We start from the raw sequence: 22,318 nt of genomic DNA on the forward strand, positions 1-22,318 counted from the left end.
GTGCTGCTGGCGGTCTTCTCAAAGGGAATGGAGGAGCTGGTAGGAGCGCAGCGTCAGGCGATCACTGAGGCGATTATTGGTTATTGATGATGGACCTGTGTCACTGCCTGACCGCAGATACCCAACCTGAGCAGAGGACACATCGAGGACTGTGGACACTGGACTCAGATGGAGAAGCCAGCGGAGACAAACGTCATCTTGATACGGTGGCTTAAAGAGACACACAAGAAGGCGGCGGGCGTTACCGTGGCGCCCAAACTGTGAGGCAGGAAGACAGAAGGCTGAGTACAGACTGAAGACGGGTTTAATTCAACAACGAGAACACACAATGTGACATGATGAGTAGCATGAGAGGAGGAATCAGTTTTATAACATGTCTTCATTTGTAGTAACCATTAAAGCGCTAAAACCTCCTCGCTGTGATGAGTTACTGACGGACTGCTCCACAGCGCCCTCCTGTGGCTGAACGGGCAGTTCTCACAGGTCGTTATTTGTAAAGGGCTTCTTCCAGGCCGGCATGATGTGCTGGTAGACCTTGTCTATCTGTAACACACACACACACAGGTCTGCTTTAGACGCCTCTCCCTGAACAGACTGTAGGTGGCGCTGTCCCGCCGCCTCACCTGCGCAGACTTCTTGACGCCGTATCTGAGGAGCGTGGCCTGATGCTCGCTGTTGTGGAACAGGATGTCGAAGGTGACCTCGCGGCCCATCAGGTCGTCGATGGCGGGCTTCACCACGGTGTGGAAGTCTCTGGCGGGGTACGTGCCGTCCAGCATGTTGTTGACCTGCACAGTGTTTCACAGTCAGTCTCCGCCCCACCACCACCACCACCACCACCACCTCCCCCGTGTGTGCTGATGTGAAGTGTGTGAGCCACCTTGTACTTTTTCCCCAGCAGCTGCAGTGGATCCAGCTTGACCTCTGACCTCAGAGCGCGACCGAACAGCAGGAGCTTGGAGTCCGAGTCTGACGTTTTCAACAGAAAACGATTATCATTACACACACACACACACACACCACAAACACACACACTCCACACACACACACACACACACACACACACACACACACACACACACACACACACACACACACACACACACACACACACACACACACACACACACACACAGACAGGAAACAAAAACATGTGCAGCACCAACCTCGGCCGGTCAGGTGAGCGACGTAGGGAACCCCGTCCCTCTCTCCATAGTACACCCCGAAGTGAGAGAAGTACCTGTTCCTGGGATACTCCACGATGTCGGGGGAAGAGCTGCGGCTGGGAATGTTTCTGAAAGACAAGCAGCCGACGTCAGGCGACCTCACGACAAAAAAGGACCAAAACAACACACACAAGACGCCGCCTCAGAGTCCAGACCAACAGAAAGAAAGAAGCCGTTCTGAGGAGCTGGTGAAGTCTTATTATTAAAAAGAGCTGATGAAGGTTTTCGTGGTACTCACCAGGCCCATGGTCGCCTCTGAAATGAAACCCACATCACACACACACGGAGCAGCCTCCTGCTTTACATACAGGCTGAAGTCATGCGATAGTGGCGCTGGGTCACACTCCACCGACCCCATCACCCCCCCCACACCCCCCCCCCACACACACAGCTCCACACACACACACACACACAGCTCCATCACACACACACACACCACACACACACACACAGCTCCATCACACACACACACAGCTCCATCACACACACACACACACACAGCTCCATCGCTCCCTGGTGGTAACACTCCTGTGGGGTTTTGGGGGCTCTGTGTGTTTTTGGGGACATTCTGTATCTTTTTTTTAGATGAAGACGATGGTGTCGCTCTGAGTCTTCATCGCAGCGTGGTGGGTGTGTGAGCAGGTGTTTCCTAAACAGACAGGCGAAAGAGGAAGTCGCTTCTATCGAGTTTTTTTATTAATATTATTCCAGATCAGAAGGCACTGCCAAAAGAGAGACAGAGGTCAGACCGCCACACATTCATCACAGGGACCTGCAGCAGAGTTCAGTGCAATCATCACAAATCAGACATCAGTCCAGAATAAACTCTGACTCCCTCAGTCTCCAGCTGCTTTCACTGCTGCAAAGAAAGAAAGTTCATATTCAGTCCGCTTAAAGTCACAGTTTGGATCTGAGAGAAAAACCTGAAGACCTGAAGACGAGCTGCGGCTCCGTCAACACCTGAAGGCTCGAAGCGCTGCCTGACAGGAACAGGGCGACCAATCAGAGAGAAGCATGTCCCGAGGACAAGCTTCTACCTCAGCTTTAATAAAACGATTACACAAAGAGAAAAAAAGACGACGATGTGCTTTTAAGGTTTAAAAGCTGTTCCTGAAAAATGGCCGCCGCGCACATCTCCACATTCAGCGGCGCTGGCTTCCACTGAGGCATGAAGCTGCACAGGAACCCCCGTGGAGAACCCCCGCCCACCCACACCTACAAAATACACAATCTGTAGAGACACAAAAATAAACATTCCATGACACACTGCTGTGTTCTGAAATCACACACAGACACACACTAACGCCCTGTTATAAAGTCAGTGTAGCATTACAGTCAGTCAGTCTGTCAAAGGCACCTGAGTTTAGCTCCAACCTGAGCTGGAGGTTCACCAGTGTATACACAACACACACACACACACGGTGTATCTAGCTGTGCTCCTGTCCCTGGCTCTGGCTCTCCTGAGCGTCTTTGCCCCAGCTGAGGCCGTTGATGGGGGCGTGTTTGTCCCAGCTGTCCGTGTTGTGTCCGTGTTTCCTCTGGTGGCGTTTGTAGTTGTCCCAGTGGCCCGTGGTGTACCTGCACTCGGCGCAGGCGTAGGGCTTCTCGCCCGTGTGCCGCAGCATGTGCCTCTTCAGGTTCATGCTCTGGTTGCAGGAGTAGCCGCAGACGCCGCAGTGGAACGGCTTGGCGCCCGAGTGGATGCGCTCGTGGCGGCGCAGGTTGGCGAGGTTCCCGCAGGCGTAGCTGCAGGACGGGCACTGGTAGGGCTTCTCGCCCGTGTGCACGCGCATGTGGCGTTTGAGGTTGTCGAGGTGCGAGGAGGTGTAGGTGCAGTGGGGGCAGCGGTGCGGTTTCTCCTCAGAGTGGGTGTGGGAGTGGCGGGCCAGGTGGTTGGGGTAGTGGGACAGGAAGGGGCAGTGGGGGCAGCGGTACAGCTTAGTGCCGCGCTGACCCCGCCGGGACGCCCGGGACACGTCCGGGCTGCGGGGAGGTCCTGAGCCGTCTTTGGACAGCAGCTCCAAGGAACAGCGACGGCACACCTGTTAGAGGACAGAGGACAGAGGACAGGGTCAGCCACGGCGGAGCACAACCGAGACAAAGACACACATCTCCAAACAGCTACCTGTCCTCCGTCGCCCTCCCCGTCCCCGTCGGCCTTGTCCCCCTCCAGGTCCGCCTCCTCCAGGGTGAGGCCGCACACTCGGCAGCAGAGGGGGAACAGGAGGACCGGGGGGGGGCGGAAGGAGATCCGAGGCTGCCCAACGTCTGGAGGTAACTGGAGTCCTGAGACACGCGCAGGGTCAAGTCTGACATGACTGCAGGACAAAGACAGAAAAACAGTCACTTCTATTTCTCTAAAAACACCTGAAACAAACACACTGAAGGACAACTTCCTCTTTCTAAAACAAGCATCTGGTTCTGACTCCTTCTGCTGGACTTCCGTTCTGACGAGCGTCAGCGACTTGTTCTGAATAATCACTGACTGAAGTGAAAGGATGATCTGCAGCCCAGCAGAGGTGACTTCTGGGGCGACGAGCAGAGAGAATTTCTCTTCCTCATTTTTCTGTTTTACTTGCTTCCTCTTTTCTGCTCGCTGCATCCAAAAAAAGAGAGTTCAGCTTCTGTATCAGAAGATGCTGTTTGTGAGGAGGGTGTGACACTTCTCTGTCACGCTCAGCGAACCGCTCTCTGCTTGATTTTGCATAAACCGACCGTGTTTCTAACCCTGATCTAACCGAACGAGGTCATAAGTCATCTGCTGTTTGTTACCTTCTTCGGTCTCGGCGCTGTTTTTTTTTCCGCCTCCCTCGTCTCTTCTCCTTCTCCCTCTGCGGTCTCTCCTGGGTGTGCATGCGTTGGTGCCTCCTCAGGTTGCCGAGGGAGCTGCAGGCGTAGCTGCACTGGTGGCAGTGGTACGGCTTCTCCCCGGTGTGCGTGCGGGCGTGTCGCTGCAGGTTGACGAGCTGGGCCGAGGCGTAGGGGCAGGCGGGGCAGCGGTACGGCTTCTGGCCATCGTGGATCCTCATGTGGCGTTTGAGGTGGTTGGAGTAGCGGGAGGTGAAGGCGCACAGCGAGCAGGAGTACAGTTTGGCGGGGATGTCACCGTCCGTCTTAGCCACACTCCTCCTCTTCCTGTCAGAGGCCCCGCTGATGGATCTGCCTGAGATGTTTGAACCCTCCACCTGAGAGGAGTCGATAGAGGCCGCGTGCTGGAGGCCTTCCTCGCAGGTCAGACAGTAAAGCTCCGCCCCCAGGTCCAGGCCCACGCCTACACAAAGGAGGTCAAATATGAGGCATGTTTTAAACACACAGAGCCACGTGAGCTGAAAACAAAACACCTACCCAGATCCAAACCAGCCCCCAGAGGCGTGTCCCCCAGCAGCTGACCACATCCTTTACAGGAGAGGAATGCTGGGAAGGTGGCGTCTGACGGTGCCGAGGGGTCGTCCTCCACGCTCAGAGAGAAGACCGTCATACCTGAGAAGCCAGATATGTGTCAGCTGCAGCTTCAGGCCTGTTATGTGTGTGTGTGTGTGTGTGTGAGACTGACCGGCCTCTCGATCCAGCCCCATGATGTCCGAGTCTCCAAACTCCAGCTCTCCACTCAGCAGGAAGTCGCTCTCCAAAACCAGGCAGCCCGGCTCGCACACCACCGCCCCATCCTCCGACTCCACTGAACACAAACACACACGTTTCAACCAACCAAACAACCACACTGACTCTAACCATAATACTCATAACAATATTTTAATGAGCAAGATGTGAGGAGAGGAGAGGATGAAGGGAGGAGACGACGACGGCCGGCCTGGAAAGGAAACCGGGGAGGATGAGATAAGTGCCGAGGAGGAAGAGTTGTAGGCTGACAGAGTCCGGAAAGGGAAGAGGAGCAGAGCACGACGACACACAACATGTTCTGACTGTTGTTCGAAACACAACTCTTTCCCAAAGAACACCTGTCCGAAGACAAAACCAGAACGCCCTGCAGGAATCTGACTTCTTCTATGATTTATGACAGAATTCTGAATAGAAACAAGGTGAGGGTGCACAAAACAAGGAAGGAGGAGAAACCAAACAGGAAGCTGTGACAGAAAGAAAGAAAGGAAGGAGGACGGGAAGGAGAGGAGGGAGCAGGGGAGGTCAGGTACAGGGCCTGAGAAGAGGAAGTGAGAGGAGGAAGAGGGGACAGCATTCAGGATGAGATAACACACACACACACACACACATCTACTCAGAGGACAACAGTCTTCCTCCGGCAGATAATGAGGAAGAGGCTGAGCCGGCTAAGAAAACAACATTCAGCCAACTTTGAATATGTGTCTAGTTAGTTAACATGTCTTTAACCAGGATCGTGTTTGTAAAGTAGCAGAGAAAGAAAGAGTCACTTCCTTATTCTGTGACAGTGAGTGGAGCTCACACACACACACACACACACACACTGTTTAACTCACGTTTCACCGGCTGAGGGTTGGACTGCTTCCTCCGCGGCATCTTCGCCTCTCTTCGTCCCGGCTCCGGCTCCGGTTTCGGGGAGACACCTCTTACACTCCGCGGGCTAGCGGACCGTCCGTCAGTCGGCCAGCCAGCCAGCTAACTGCGTGTCATCATCATCATCCTCATCATCACCTCCTTCCTCTTCCTCTTCCTCCAACGGACACCAGCAGCGGCGGTGTCATCGCTTCCAACTACTGCCTGAAACGGAGGGTTAACAGCGACACCGGAACCATTAAAGAGTCCGAACTCGTCATTAAAACCAACACACAACAACGCGTACTTCCTGCTCACAAAGTGCCGCCAAACAACTTTAAAACACACGTACTGCCCGAAAGTTGCCGCTACGCTTCAGCCTTTGTTATTGTTTCGCAGTAAATAGTCGGAGCCATCTTGCTAGCCACCTAGCCAACCAGCTAGCTCCAACATTAAACTCTAAACTGCATTTAAACTTGAATCTGCGGGCGGAAGCTGCACAACAGCGGACAGACTCACCTGCGACGAGTCCTCAGAAACAACAAGAAACAACCTACAACCTCAAAAACAGCCTTTTGTTGTTGCCCGACACACAAACACAGACACACACACACACCGCCGCTGACAGAGCTACGCCGGGTCCGGGCTCCGGGTGACGTCACTGACAAGTGCAGGGGATTCTGGGACTTGCAGTGCTCATGTGCAGAGACGTAAAATACCGATAAAAACACGGAAAAACGCCAAATATATGAACAATATAAAAGAAACTTCAACTCTCTGGAGTTTGTATTGATCGTTAAAGTAGATATTTTTAATAAATAACACAAAACTGGACTTAACTCTGCCTTAATGTCGTTAATCAGATCATTAACAGACCATATCATGAAGTGTTGTTGTGGTATCTGTACAGATTTTTGAGCCTGACTAAACTGACAAAACTAAACTTCAACAAGACACCAAAACTATTTAAATTCAATATCCTGCAAAAAAGTGAGCCCTAGGAGTTTGGACCCCCTGTCCCTGATGCAGGAACCAGCACCTGCACATGTCCCTGCTCTCCTCCTGTGTGAGGCCTCTAGGACCTTCATCTCTTTATCCTCAGGACATTCTTCTTCATCCTCTCCTCCTCCTCACACTTATGCTGTCTCCGTTTCCTCTTGTGTTTCCTCACTGTTCTCCAGCTCCTCCTCTGCTGTCTTTCTGTCTTGTTCTTCATCCACCTCCTCTACCTCAGTTCCGTCCTCCTCACATTTGTTTTCCTCCTCATTTTTCTCTTCCTTCCTGTCTGTCTTTGCTCTCAGTTGGAGCTGTCTTTTCTCCAGCTCCTTTTCCATCTCCTCCTCGCCTTCAGACATCAGCAGCTCCAGTGTGTGTGTGTGTGTGTGTGTGTGTGTGCAGCTCAACATTCCTGCAGCCTCTGTGGCACGTAAAGCTTCACTATAATCTGTGAGTGTGTGTGAGTCACACACTCGACTGTTCGATCTGATCAATCCTTCCTGTTTGTTTTCATCAGCTGCTCTTCCTGCTGCATCCACTGTGGGGCGCTGCAGGATGAGGAATGCAGCTCCCAGAGGCTCAGACTGGACTTATTAAAGAACAACAAGTCATGTTTATCACAACATTTATTACAACAATAAAACTATGTTTCATCACACAGACGTTATGTTCATTACCAGCGGTGTGAAGCTCACGGTGCAGGTTTATATTAAAGTGTAATCTGTAATAAAAAGCTCCTCTGACTCCGCCCCCATGGCGCCGATCTAAGTGTCACTGCGGCTCTGAGACTTCGCCTCCTGCTGCGCCCTCCAGGCGGTGAGCACCTCGTCATCTTCGGCCTCGGCAGCGGCCCGAGCTCTGACCCTCTGTCTGGTTTGTGCGATGAAGGTGGCGATGTCTTCCTCCTCTTGGTCTTCCTCCCTCCTGCTCCTCCTCCCCTCTGTGTCGCTGCTGAAGTGGGTGGAGCTGTGGGACCGTGGGAACCTGTTGAAAGAATATTCCGGGTCGTCACCCGACAGGTCTTGGTGTAACCTCGTGTGGTGTCTGGAGGAGGTGTAGACTTCCTCCTCGTCTTCCTCGCAGGCGTAGGAGGCCCGGCGACTTGAGAAGTCGAACTCGGAGGCAGAAGCATCGAGATCATCGTACGGATCCTCCGCCGCAGCTTCGGCTCCCGGTGCCGCCTTCCTCGGAGGAGGCCTGACACTCCTCAGCCAGTCGTCGATGCTGGTGTCCTTCTCCTTCTCCAGCGCTGGGTTCAGGTTCAGGCAGCCAGACAGGCCGAAGGATCTCTTGGGTTTCTCCTTTTTCTTTGTCTCCTGGAGAAACTCTTCCTCTTTCTTCTTCCTCTCCTCCTCCTCCTCCTCGTCCTCATCCTCCTTCGGTTTCTTTTTCTTGTACAGAGTGCTGCGCTTGTTGTCCTCCAGAATCTTCTTCTTTTCGTACGTAGCCATCTTGTCTCTCATCTCAGACTTGATCTCCTTGTCGATGGCGTCCAGTTTGCCCAGGTTGACCTCGTCCTGGAAGAGGCTGAAGAGAGGGACGCTGGTGGTGGTGATCTTTTTCTTGGAGCTCAGGGTGGAGCCCAGAGCGGACCCTCTTCCAGTGAGACCTGAGATGCTGCTGGACCCGCCGCCTGAGAGGACCGACGCCGCCCGTCCACGGCCCTGAGACAGAGCGCTGGAGTAGGAAGCACCGCTCAGCAGGGGCCTTGTCGTCATCTAAAGCCCGACCTGAAACCACGCTGGATGCACCCCCGAAGCTCAGCTCCGAGCCCGCGCGGGACGGAGGAGGCAGGCTCATCTCGCTCTGCTTCTGCTTGATGGTTTCAGAGACCACGTTGGCGATCCAGTTTTGGATGCTGGCCAGGTTGACCATGGGCTCGCCTCCAGGGCCCTGCACAGTTGGCACTGGGAGGATGGGGGGTACAGATGGAAGCGGATTCACAGGGACTCCGGCCTGCAAGGATCTGGCGCTGCGAGCTTGTGAAACCGAAGAAATGATGGACGACCTGCCGCTGAGCATGGACATGGTGTCGTCGTTGGCGACGCTGGCCGGGCCTGTGACGCCGGCTCCGGCCCAGAAGGCGGACAGAGGTATGGTGCCGCCGCTGACGTTGCTCTCGGTCTCCCAGCCGCACATGGACTGGCTCTCCTCTAAAGTCTTCCTCGAGCGCTCCAGGAGCTCCTCCCGCCTTTGCCTCCTCTTGACGGTTGCCGAATCCTCCCCCCGGCTCAGCTCCAAGATCTCGTCAGTGTCTCCTCCCCGAGACGCTTCTGCTGCCTCAGCTTCCACGCCTGGTACGCCGTCAGATTGACGTCTTGGAAGGGCGCCTTGGCCTCCGCCTCTCCGTCGCCTTTCTCTCCGTCAGCCACAGAGCTTTTCTCTCCGTCCTCACGGTCTTTCTTGTTCCAGCCAAACTGGATCCTCTTGACGCGCCAGCGCTCCAAAGGAGTCATCTTCTCCCTGTTCCTCTGGCAGAAGTTGTACATGGAGCTGGTGTCAGAGAGGATGCTGTCCACGTCATCGTCCACCTTCTTCTTCCCTCCGTCGCCCTCTGAGGCGGCGCTCTCGCTGCCTTCATCGTCTCTTTCTTGCGGTAGCGAGCGGCCGCTTGCTCCTCGATCTCTCTCAGGCGCTGCTTCCAAAGATCAGAGTAACTCGTGCAGCTGGAGGTGGACATGGCGTCCGAGGCTGGACGCCTGTTCCGACGCTTCACTCGCTCTTTCACAGCTCGTACGTCCTCGCTGGTGACGCTCTCCACATCGGCGTCGACACCTTCCTTGGTCTTCTTTGACACAGACTCCCCGTCCTCCTCGTCGCTGTTCAGCTGCGCCTCCCACCAATCTTCACTCTGGTATCTTTCGTTCCTGCGCTGCCACTCGCGGATCATACTGTCCACACCGTCATCATCGTCCCTGTCCTCCCTGCCGCTGTCCTCGGGCAGGACGAGGTGTTCGGGGACACCAGTTGGCGCCTGGTTGACGACACCATTCTGCTTCCCGACTAATCCGTTCCTGAGCGCCGCTGCAGCTGCAGAAGATGCAACGCTGCTCATCACGCTTTCTCCATCCTCCTCCTCCTCCATCATGATGGAGTGAGCCTTCACCTCCACCAGGCTCTGCTCCTCCTCCTTATCTGTATCATCATCATCATCATTCACGTCTTCTCCGAAGATGCGGGCGCGTGTGCGGGCGTCCGATGACAGAGCACTGGCTGAGCGTTTCATCGTCGTCGTCGCGCTCCTCCATCAGGTTCTCATTCAGCTCTCGCAGCTGCTTCAGGAAGCCTTCGTTTGGGTTGATGGGGCGTTTTTTCCGTATGGAGGTCAGGGCCTCCATGATGCTCATGTGCTGGAAGATCATCAGGTAGGACGCCACCAGGACGGCGGAGCGCTGACACCATCATGGAGACCACGAGGACCTTCCCTGTGAGAGGAGGAGGAGACAGTGGTTACATGGCGTCCCTGCTGTGATGTCACTACAGCGGCCCAGAGGGTGAACTACTGCCGCCAGAGAATGCCGCGCTCTTAACGGGCCTTTCAGGACGAGCTGCTGACGTCTTCAGGCAGTCAGCTGCAGTCCACACTGGGACAGTATCACCGTCTTCCAGGAACTCAGACTGTCAGCAGCAGTTCTCAGAAACGGGGACATAACAGATCAGCTGTATGGGATCTGCGGCCACGCTGGGGACGAAAAAATGTGCCTGTAGCTAAATCTGATCACATGATGTCCAGAGTCTTCAGTGAATCAATAACCCCCTCATGGCTCACCTTTGTGTGTCAGCAGCGCCTCGTCCAGGAACTCTTGCGGTGGCTCTGAAGTGTGCAGCGATGTCTGCGTCCGGGAAGTCGTCCAGCTCGATGCCCAGGTACTGGATGTTCATGCCGGCGTAGAAGGCCTGGCTGGTGTAGACTCCTGTGCCATGGGCGGTGTTCAGGATGTGTGTGATGCCCATCCGCTTCAGGCGGGCCTTGTTGACGGCAACAGACCTAAAAGAACACACAAAAAACAACATGACAGCAATCAGCAGCTGGAGGACTCCTCGGGGAGTCTTTGTTCGAGTCTTTGTTGGACTCACTTCTCAGCGATGAAGATGTTGGGCCACACCTCGTCCACGGGGTTCACCGGGGCCTCCAGGCGCTCCTGCACCATGGCCCTCTGGATGTCCAGCACACAGGGGGTGTTGTAGGGGCTGCGGTCATCGATCATGTCCCTGACCCGGTTGTAGAGATCCTCCACCATCAGCTGCTCGGCGCTTTCCAGCATGGATTCTGGGATGGACTCTGCGCGCACGCTGCGAGGCGGCAGCTCTGTGAGGGACAGACACAGGTCACAGTCAGTTTAAAAACTCGCTCAGGTTCCCTGCCTGCCTACACCCTCAGGCTGTGGTGCGCACTCTGACCCTGAAGAACATCAGCATGTGAGACGGAGTGAGCGCTGCAGCCTCATCAATGCACAGATCCGCTCATCAGGGCTCATTAAGCCGCCACTAACACAGAGTAATGTGAGACAAGAGACGTGACGGAGGAGTCGCTCTGGAGCTCATTTCCTCCATCAGCGAGAGGCGTCTCCGTCCGCCTGTGTGGTAACGAGCTGAAGGGGCGAGACGTGGACGGCTGTGACTGAAGGACGTTTGGACAAATGAGAGCTGATTTTCAATCAGGGATGACGATCAGACCGTTTCTGAGTAAGAACTCTGCAGCCTGATAACCACTCATTAGAAGGCTTCATCACGGCATCCACACCGTCCTCCTCTTCTTCACAATCATTATCACATTCTCCTCCTCAGACCTCTCACACACTAATAACTGTGGCTCTATTGATCAGAGGGAGGTTTAGGCTGACTGTGTGCGGAGCGTCCTCCGCCTGCTGGACGCGTCTCTCACCCTCGCTGATGATCTTCTTGGCGGCGACGGCTGAGGAGAGGTGGATGGGCTCCATGAAGATGCTGTCAGCATCAGACCCAGACACCATGGAGAACCTGGACTCCGACAGCATGGAGAAGCTGAAAATAAGACACATGAAGAAGAAAAATGAGGAAAACACGTCCTGGTCTGAGGGGTTGAACAAGGTGGGGAGGTCCGGTACCTGGGGGAGGGACAGCGGAGGTACTGGGACTGGACTCCTCGGACACTCCTCTCCTCCTCGCCTCCATCAGGTACAGTCTGATCTCCACGCTCTCCGTTCTCATTGGCCGACGCCATGGCAACCAGTCTGTATGTAACGTTAAGATGGGAACAAACATCCTGAACATGTGAGGAGCATCTGAAGGCCTGAGCACAAAAACAAGATGTCTGACCTCCTCCGTCAGCTAGCTTAGCAGCGTAGCAGGAGGTGCCACCTCCTCTGACTCCATCAGAATGTTCTTCAGATCAAATTAAACAGATTTATCAGCTTCTCTTTTCCCCACAGATCCTCTGATCAACTAAAAAACATGAAGACTAGCTGAGACTGCACGTCAGAGTGTTGTTGCTGTAAGTGTGTGTGTGTGTGTGTGTGTGTGTGTGTGTGTGTGTGTGACTTGCAGGTCTATTTTTAAGGCGATGACAGCTGCCTGAGCCTGCAGGCCTGACAGCAGCGCTCACAGCTCCAACAACAGAACAGCAGCTCTGATCAGAGCTGTGAAAACTCCACAAAACCGCCTCAAAGCTCTACACGAAGGACACACACATAAGCTTACCTGTGTGTGTGTGTGTGTGTGTGTGTTCCTCTGTGTGTGTGTGTGTGTGTGTGTGTGTTCTCTCACCTCAGTCTGAAGCGTGCTCCTCTGAAGCCGCCACCGGCCACACTGACTGACACAGCCTCCTAAAGTTAGACCCAGACCTCCCCCGCCTTCCCCCCACCTCTGCAGGCCTGAGGAGGTCCTGACACCCGACACCGCACTCAAGTACTTTTACTCGAGTACTTTTACTCGAGTACTTCAGGGCTCATTAAAGACACAGGGTGCAGCAGGAGGATGTGAAGATGAACAGACTTTATTTACTAAGAGTGGAAAAGTGCAACAAATCAAACATTTTTACACGTTATTGATCGGCTAACAGGCTAACAGGCTAACAGGCTAACACACAGGGATGCTGTCAGCAGCATGAAGGCAGCAGATCACAGAACTACCACACACAACAGCCTGCTGTGTTTCCAGGACTACAACTCCCACAAGTGTGTAGTTCTTCCTGAGAGTAACCCCACACCGAACAGCGAGTCACGACTTCGTGACCTCCTTCAAACCAAATCCTTTTTTATTTTTGTGCAGTTTGTGAAAACGTTCAAATGGAAAAAAACAGGAACAAAAGGCACAGAGACAACACACACACACACACACACAGACACACACACACACAGTGAGTTCCTATTATCTGAGTGTTTCCAGAACACACAACATGAAACCTTTGTGGTGTCCAGCAGGACGTGCAGCTAATCAGACATGAAGGGGACATGAATCATGGACATCGACATCATCATCATCATCATCATCATCATCATCAGTGAGACTCGTGCTGCTACCTGAGACGACATGCTGAGACCGTCCTCTGCATGTCTACGTGTCCACACATGATCTGCAGAAGTCATCTGGTGACGCCTCGTGAAACATAAAGAGACAGACAGAGACAGAGTCCTCACACGCTCGTGTGGTGGACAAAACCTGGACACTAACAGTGAGTGAAGGTCTGGACCGCCTGTTTGGGACACTAACAGATTTTTAGACATTGCACGTTTATTTTCCTGAGAGTCAAACGGCCCTGAACGAGAAGCAGAACTTGGACCAGAAATGGGCTCTAATGAATCTGGATCGATGCGGGTGCGGCCCGTCCACTGAGTGATGGACACGGCACAACAGTCACGGTGTGTGCGTGTCCACAACAAAGGTGGAAGGTCAGGACAGTTAGCTAAAACGGGCTCTGTGGAGTCCAGCAGTCTCTGGACCTTCTTGCAGACGGACTTCCTGGCCTTCAGCCTTTGGTGTCCACGGCGGCAGGCAGCAGAGGGACGGACGCCTCGCTCCTCTCGGAGTAGCTGCTGTCCTTCAGCCCCTTCATCAGGTTCTTGACCTGGTAGTCCGCCAGCTTCTTCTTCTCCTCCTCCGCTGCATCTGGACGGACCCTCAGGACAGGCGGGAGCTCCCGACAGTACGCCGGCGGTAAGCACGGCACCAGGCGCACCTCGCCACTTTCATTCATGAGCTGGACGCAGGTGTAAAAAATCCTGCGGCGGGTGGCTGGTGGTGACAGTGGCCGGGTCAGAAGGGGGGACGGTCACGCTGTAGTCTGTCCCCGGGAAGGACACGATCTCCGGCCTCGCCCACGGAGAAGGCACATCCAGCGATGGGGCGAAGGCGTCCGGAGGCAGCGAGCAGTACGGCGCCATGCTCTGCACGTACGACGCTGGGGACACTACAGGCGCCAGGCTACAGGGGACCATCAAGCTGTCCTTCTCGTTGTCTGCATGGTCGCCCGGGACACTGCAGTCCCTCGGTGTGGTGAGGAAGACCTCGTCAGTGCTGACCTGGTCCCAGACCTCCTCAGAGTAGCTCGGAGGTCTGTAGCTGTGAAAGTTACTGAAGTGATGGTTGATCTCATCCAGGTCCCCCTTCTGAGGTCACAGGGAGGAGGCGGAGACAGAGCACAGACAGAAGGTCAGAAAAACAACGCTCCAACGTGACCCTGAAAGCAGCGCTGTTTCCAGGCGTGTTACCTTCAGGAGCCGATCATCGATGCCAATGATCCGCGGCTTCGGGATGGGCGGCAGGAAGTAGTCTTTGATTCTGAAGGTACACAAAGAAAATTAAACACACACACACACACACACACACACACACTCCTCCTCTGTCTGCTCACCTCTTACTCTGAGGAATCACACCGAAGGTGATGACGAGCAGCGCCACCACGCCCACGCCCGTCAGCAGGATCAGCACCAGCAGCTTACCTGCACAGGTAAAACACAGCGTCACTGTCATGCTGCTGTCTGTGGACCAGTGAAGCCTGGTCTGTCCTCGTACCTGCAGGCGGTCTGGCCGGGATGCTCATGGACAGCGTGGAGCTCCATCTGCTCCACAGGCCATAGTTGCGTGACCGGCAGCGGACTCTGATCACGTAGTCGCCGACGGGGAGGCCGAGCAGCTCCACGTGAGGCTCGCGCAGAGGATGCTTCACCTGCAGACACACGTGCCGTCAGAAAAACGTCTACAGACCAGCTCGCCGAAGCTCGCCACGGTGACGTACCTTCCAGTTGTCGGGCTCGGTGACGCGTCTGTACTGCAGCTCGTACACCAGCGTGATCCAGCCGTACTGCAGGTCTGACGGCACCGGGTACGTCAGGACAGCTGCGCGTTGTGGCCCATTTCATCGCCGCCGGCGTCCGTCAACGCGTAGGTCAGGTTGACCGGAGCTTCAGTCTGAACTGTTGAACAGAGGCAGCGTGGGGTTAAGGATGTGAGGGTGGACCGGCTGCAGGCCGCCGCCCTGCTCTGTATCTGTGGGCGTGGGCTGAGCGCCCTGCGTGGCTGTGATAACAGCAGCGTCCCTGACCTCCGCTGACATCCAACACAAGAAGAGCGCTGCGGCGCTCACGTGGTGACAAGAGACACACAGCAGACCTGCACTCAGACAGCGGACTGATCTGGTCCAAATCTGCTGCATCTGGATAATAACAGACACTCAGGCCCCGCACATGAGATTAACGGCTGCCAGAGGCTTTGTGCTGTTTGAGTCTCCTTCAAAATAAAAGCACCGCACTAAGATCTGACAGTAAACACTGAACAGACTCGTTCTACAGTCCACTGCTGCAGGTTTCTGAGGCTCAGCGGCCGCCCTGCTGCTCGGCTCTGCCTTGTCCTGCATTTTTCTGACTTTATTAAAGAACTCCGTCACACACGTCACATAATCCCGTTCAAACTGCTCAGTGTCTCTTACCGATCTCTGCCACGTCCAGGCAGTGCTCCTGGGAGGAGTAGTTCCCGTGCGAGGTGACGGCGGTCACGTTCATACAGTAGATCTTCCATATGGTGGTGTGGCTGCTGTCGAAGTGGCAGCTGTTGGGGCCGGCCGTCAGGTAGTCCGGACACTCGTGTTTGGGGCCCCTTGCTGCAGAAACAAAGGCACAGATTAAAAAAACGCTGCTTTGTTTGCAGGAACCTGAACAAGACATCAACAATCGATGCAGCTGTGAGAGGCCGAGCCACGTGGGGGAGCAATCCAATTTGTCCTGATTACTAGGAGCATTTTCTCCCCTCTGTGTGCTATGTGGGTCGCCTGGCGCCGGTGGAGGCCACGTGAGGCCGATGTCCAGGACCTCAGAGCGGCTCTGAAATATCGACGCCTTAAAAGCATCACGAGAAATCAAAATGGATTAAAAGCGGCGGGGACTCGTGTGACCCACAAAGTTCACGCGTCTGACCCGGTGAACGTGTCAGGGCCGCACATGTGCCGGACTCACTCTTTGGAGTAGGTGAGGACGTAGCTGACCGCCTCGCCGTCCGTCAGGTTGTCCAGCGGATGCCACCAGCAGGTTGAAGTCCTCCATGTTGGGCGAGCGGCAGTAGTAGATGTGAGCCTCGCCGTCGTGACAACCGCCACCTCTGTAGAGGAAAAACACAAACACACAGCTGTGTCAGCGCCATGGCAACAGGTGTTTCCATGCATGCAGGTGGAGCTGCAGACAGGTGAGGCGTGAAACTGAGGGTCACATCAGAAAGGGGAGGGCGGGGGGGCGGTAATCCATGAGAGAATGCAGGAGGCTGCGGCCGGCGAGCAGCAGGGAAACAAAGGCCTTGTGTTTGCTGTAAGGAGCTCAGCGAGCTGCGCTGCAGGGACGTTCTGACCAACAAAACGCCGCTTCTCAGAAAAAAAAAGGCAGCGGAGGACGCACGCTGGGGTCAGAGCCGGAAAATTACACCTGCAGCCAATCGGATCGGCCGCGCCGGAATGGATTCACAGCGGCGTCCGTGACCAAGAATTCAGGCTTCCAGCGTGAAGAGGGAGGGTTTCATCCGGTCCTGATAATGGATCCAGATTCAGAGCCTGCGGATGGTTTCCATGACGACAGCCGCACAGAACTACATCGGGATGGGATCACGGCCAACATGTCGGAGCTCATTTCACCGACTGTGTTTATTATAGTGTGCTGCCATGTGACCACTCATGAATACCAGCAGATCAGTGCGTGAGTCACCCCCCCCCCCCCCCATGGAGGTATTGATGAGTGGCCGACAAACAGATCGACACACACACACACACACACACACACACACAGCCACTGCTCAGACTTTACATGCTGCTGACCCCAACATAAAGCTGAGCCGCACATCACTGCCAATACAATCCACACAGGCTTGACTGAAACCAATCAAAGGTATTGATCAAGCCCTCTAACAGGTACAGAGTGTGTGTGTGTGTGTGTGTGTGTGTGTGTGTGTTCTCACTCACCGTGGCTGTGTCTGTCGTTATGAGTGACGTCCTTGGCAATGATCCTGCTGCAGCCCACCAGAGGAAGGAGCAGAGGGAGCAGCAGCCACATCATCCTGCCGCTGCCTGTCGACCTGTCACACAACACACTGTGAGCAGAGAGGCGGCCCGCGCACACACACACAGACACACACACAGTTTACAGGGGAGCTGTGTGATTCCCCCCGCGGCCCTTTGAGTCCGAGCATCGCCTCCTCTGGTCATGGGACACATCACATGGGATGAGCGGCGCTCAGCAAAGCGGCCGCCTCAACACTAAACTTATTTATAGACGACAACACAACGGCTTTCTGTTCGGTTGTTGTGGAAAAACGAGCTGAAAACTGAGCATGCTCAGACTCAGAGCGGGTTCTCGTGTGTCCGTCAGCATTAAGTAGTCTTCTGCCCGTCAAACCAGGAGAGCTTTGAGCCTCCTGGAAGCTCATTAGCTTTAATCAGCTTAGTCCAGCAAACATGCTCCTTCAGAGAGCACTGAGCATGTGCAGCAGGCAGCGGGTCAGCCTGGTGGGTTTGTTGGGGGGGTACCAGGGTTTTTTCCCCAGCAGGGACGTGGACTTCAGGGACAGACCTCCGTCTGACGGAGGCCTCGTTTTCTGTCCTCTCACACCGACATCAGGTGTCCTGAGAGCCACAGCTGATGTCCTGAGACAGAAACATCTGTGGTCTGGCTCTGATGGATCAGGATCAGAACTTCCTCTGCGCCCACACAGCAGCTGACCCCAGCATTATCAGTAGGGCGGGTTATCAGCTCCTGGAGGTGTGTTAAGTCTGTATTGAGAGGAGCTCAGGTCAGGGGCTTTTGACACCCTGTGAGTGAAGAGAACAGGTGTCCCAGGAGCCCGAGCAGGTCCCGATGAACTGATTTGGTCTGCAGATCTGGGTAATCAGCTGCCTTTGACCTCCATCTCCCATCATTCCCTGGAAAGCTGCAAGCTGTCTGTCCTCCCGCCATCTGCTCCCTCATCTCCTCTCCTGACAGAACTTCACCTTCACCGAGCCGCTCTGTGCTGCGGGCCGGCCGGCGCCACCAGGAGGCGAAAAAAACCACAGTATGTAAAAGCCTAAAGAATCCTGGTGACAGAAATAACGTCACATGGGTCTTAGGGGCTTCGAAAATCTGCTCTCATGACTCGAGGGACACCAGGACTGACCTGTTAGCAGCAGCAGATCCACCCTGGAGCACTAAGACAACACTCAGGGTGAATAATCCCCGCCTTGATCCTTCAGGAAGAGGGATTACGGCGAGACCTCATCAGGACACAAGATGGCTGCCAGGAAGATCATACACACACAAAAAGCCCTTTGACACAAACAACACGTCCAGCTTCTGAGAAGTTTCAGCGCGCTTCAGGATAACCGGCTCAGATAAGCCCCGGCTGTGTACACTTGTGATTACTAATTGACTTAAGAGTGTGTTTGTTGCCTCTTTATTGTGCTGTAAATGCACAGCGCACGCGATAATAACTCCAAAACCCTCAGAGATATGAGGGAGCACGTCTCAAAGTCCTCCATCAGTGATAAGTCTCAGGACATGGCGGCTGTTAATAGTTATGATCATGAAGGATTGGTCGACAGGACGACAAAGAATTCAGATGTAATGAAGCATCATGGGGCCCAGTGTGATCTAATGATGAACTGTGAGGTCCTGGATTAGCTTAATTTGCTGCTACACTGTCAACAAAACGGCCTCTATCAATCCCAGGAATGAAGCCGCCCCCGCTCTGAATACCAGCCTGACTTTTTGTTGCTCCTGTTGATTCAATTCTCAAACAGAAATGCCATCAGAGACACACACACACATCATCTCAGCATCGCCTGCCTCACAGCCAATCACAGCTCGGGGGTGACCTGTTGCTGTGGCGACACACTCCGCTGAACGTCACCGCCACTCAGGCTGTGACACCTCTGTGTGCGGAGGCCCTGGTTGAAGTAACTTCTCTTGTTTGTGCTGACACGTGTCGACCGCGGTGGACCCCCCTGGGGAGCCGCGGGCGCCGACGTCACACGTCTCATCGTGTAGAAGCACAATGTTGGGAACGATCTGCGCTCTGCTGGGCACAGCCCGCCTCAGAATGTCATCAAAGGTTTACTCTGAAGGTTCCTGTTCCTGCAGAGCTCTGATTAGCAGGCGGACATTTAAAAAGAAAAAGCAATTTCAAATGTACAGATAAGGCCGGCGGTGAGAGGCGGCAGCTGCTGCCTCATCACGCCGCCGCTCCTGCAGGCCGCGCGCTGACCTTCAACAACAAAGCTGCTAATTAAACCTGGGAAGTTCGTGATGACAACACGCCGGTTTCCTGACCTCACACGGGTCTCTGAGCGCCCCCCCAAGTTCACAAGGTGCAGACGGAACAAGAGCAAACACATGAGGACAAGCAGCCTCTGTGTCTGCGGCTCAACCGTCAGCAGATAAGTTTTATCTGGTGGATGCTCCGTTCCCGCGGCAGCATCCACCCTTCACGGCGCCCGGGGCCGCGCAGACAGGAAACACAGATCAGAACAGACAGACCCATTCGATCCACAGGGAGTCACATGTCACGGCTGCTGTAAACACTGCAGCCTTATATAATCCTGCAGCCCCACACCGACCACTGCTAATGAACACATCATATGGAGCAAGCTGACACACACACAGGGACACACACACACACAGGGACACAGACACACACACAGGGACACACACACAGGGACACACACAGGGACACAGACACACACAGGGACACACACACAGGGACACACACACAGGGACACACACACACACAGGGACACACACACAGGGACACACACACACACACAGGGACACACACAGGGACACAGACACACACACAGGGACACACGCACAGGGACACACACACACACAGGGACACACACACAGGGACACAGACACACACACAGGGACACACGCACAGGGACACACACACACACAGACACACACACAGAGGCGCACACACAGACACACACACACAGGGACACACACACACACAGACGCACACACACAGGGACACACACACACACAGACGCACACACACAGACGCACACACACAGGGACACACACACACACACACGGACCACACACACACACAGGGACACACACACACACAGACGCACACACACAGGGACACACACACACACACACAGGGACACACACACACACAGGGACACACACACAGACGCACACACACAGGGACACACACACACACACACACAGGGACACACACACACACACACAGGGACACACACACACAGGGACACACACACACACACAGGGACACACACACACACACACACACACACACACAGGGACACACACACACACAGGGACACACACACACAGGGACACACACACACACACACACACACACGCACATGCACGGTGGACACAGCTGTAATAGCTGTAGTTTCGGTTACTTCCTGTGCAGGATTCACAGGAAGCGTCTGCATGTGAGCTCCTGATAAGAGCTGATGTCTGAGAGGCGAGCAGGCTACAGGCTGAAGCTCTGCATCACAAACAACAACAACAAACCAACAACAAGTCCTGCTCGGCCGCGTCAGGAGAGCACGAACAGGAAGTGCAGTGATTCAGGCTGCTGTCCATACTTTTTTATTCCTGTCTTTGTTTCCCTACAGAGAAACCTTAAAGTCAGCCTCCAACCGTCACACTGCCCCCGGTGTCCGAGACGAGTCACCACAACACCGCAACAAACTTTCAGAGAGGCCAAGAGGTCTGTGTGCTGGATGTGTGAGGAGACAGGAGGTGCTGGACAATGCTGCTGCTGATGATGATGATGGTGATGATGATGATGATGATGATGATGATGATGGTGGTGGTGGGACACCTGTCAGTGATGCTGCTGGAGGGTTAGAGTGCCTGAAAAGTTGTTGTAGGAGGGGCTGAAAGCAGCCATTCTTATCTGTGACAGCACATGTAGGCCTGAGGGTGATACACACACACACTCACACACACACACACACACACACACACACACACCTCACAAACACACAGCAAACTTCAGACATAAGGACTCCTTCAAATATATAATGTTTAAATGTCTATTTTCCTCCTGAGGTTTCTGAAAAGTCATAAAAAAAGTCATAAATAAACAAAAAAAAATTTAATTATTTCTCCCGTCACTGCTGAGATTTAAACTCAAACATGGCGTCACTTTAAATGAGGATAAATCTCCTGGAGCTGCTGTAAATAAACTTTCCACGGAGGAGGCACCTGACCACAAACTGAAGCCGCGTCTTACCTCGACACAGAAACCGCTTGAGCCGCCGCCGCTTGTCTGCCGCTTCACTGCCGCCTGTGCGCGCAGCGCTCCAACATACAGCCACCCCGGGACCAGGACCAGGACCAGGACCGACAGAGAGCCAGGCAGGGAGGCAGGGAGCCGCTGGATGTGTCCGTGGATCCGCTGGGTGTACAGTCGCCGTCTGCGGACTGACTGAGTGCGCCGTTCACTGCAGCAGAGGAGTATTTCTGCCCTCCTCCTCCCACCGTAAGGAGCTTTGAGCCTCCACCTGATCCGCGTCAGCAGCTAAAGACCAGCTGGAGCTCCGACCCGCCTCCTGAGGAGACACGTGCGGAAGATCATTAGCGCCAAAACAGAAACATCCGCAAAACAAAGTTACAATACTCACGTTATTATTATTATTATTATTATTGTTGTTGTTGTTGTTATTATTATTATTATATTATTATTATTGTTGTGTTGTTGTTGTTGTTGTTGTTGTTATTATGGTTGTTGTTTTTATTATTATTGTTGTTGTTGTTATTATTATCATTGTTGTTGTTATTGTTATTATTATTATGTGACGAATGTGTTTGTTTATTTACATATTTATTATTTGATTTTATTCTTTATATGCAGACAGAGATACAGAGGTGTACAAAGTAGAGCCAGACCAGAGTAAGAGTATGGATACTGTACCAGAACAGGAGCTGGAGTCTTCTTTATAAGCATCATACTCGAGTACAAGTATTAAAGGAGTCAGCGTGTTGTTTACTCGAGTGTTGAAGCACACAGGGAGGGATCCTCAGGCTCTTCACGTATGAACCACAGAGCAAATGTTAGTTTAACCTCATTCCTAGAAGTCATAATAATAAGAGTGATGACAGTCAAGCAGCCAGAGCTGCTCATAGACAAGTATCCGAGTAAAAGTATTGAGTATA

At 53.9% G+C, this 22,318-nt stretch overlaps 1 protein-coding gene and 3 pseudogenes across 1 annotated transcript; all 4 read right to left on the bottom strand.

Annotated features, from left to right (window-relative positions):
• Positions 1-301: 301 nt before the first annotated feature.
• Positions 302-1,473, bottom strand: LOC114431730 (phospholipid-metabolizing enzyme A-C1-like; annotated as a pseudogene).
• A 427-nt stretch (positions 1,474-1,900) lies between these two features.
• Positions 1,901-6,370, bottom strand: LOC114432006 (zinc finger protein 513-like; annotated as a pseudogene).
• Positions 6,371-7,444: 1,074 nt separating this feature from the next.
• LOC114432078 (inactive dual specificity phosphatase 27-like) lies at positions 7,445-12,560 on the bottom strand (annotated as a pseudogene).
• Positions 12,561-13,635: 1,075 nt separating this feature from the next.
• Positions 13,636-22,112, bottom strand: LOC114431734 (prolactin receptor-like). Its single transcript, XM_028399341.1, is given in 12 exon segments — positions 13,636-13,775; positions 13,873-14,275; positions 14,378-14,447; positions 14,521-14,608; positions 14,682-14,835; positions 14,905-14,999; positions 15,002-15,082; positions 15,595-15,761; positions 16,118-16,188; positions 16,190-16,259; positions 21,644-21,714; positions 22,077-22,112. Coding segments are annotated over 12 exon segments (1,446 nt in total).
• Positions 22,113-22,318: the final 206 nt, after the last annotated feature.

This window comes from Parambassis ranga, chromosome 2, assembly GCF_900634625.1.
Source record: "Parambassis ranga chromosome 2, fParRan2.1, whole genome shotgun sequence".
NCBI classification, from domain to species: Eukaryota; Metazoa; Chordata; class Actinopteri; family Ambassidae; genus Parambassis; species Parambassis ranga.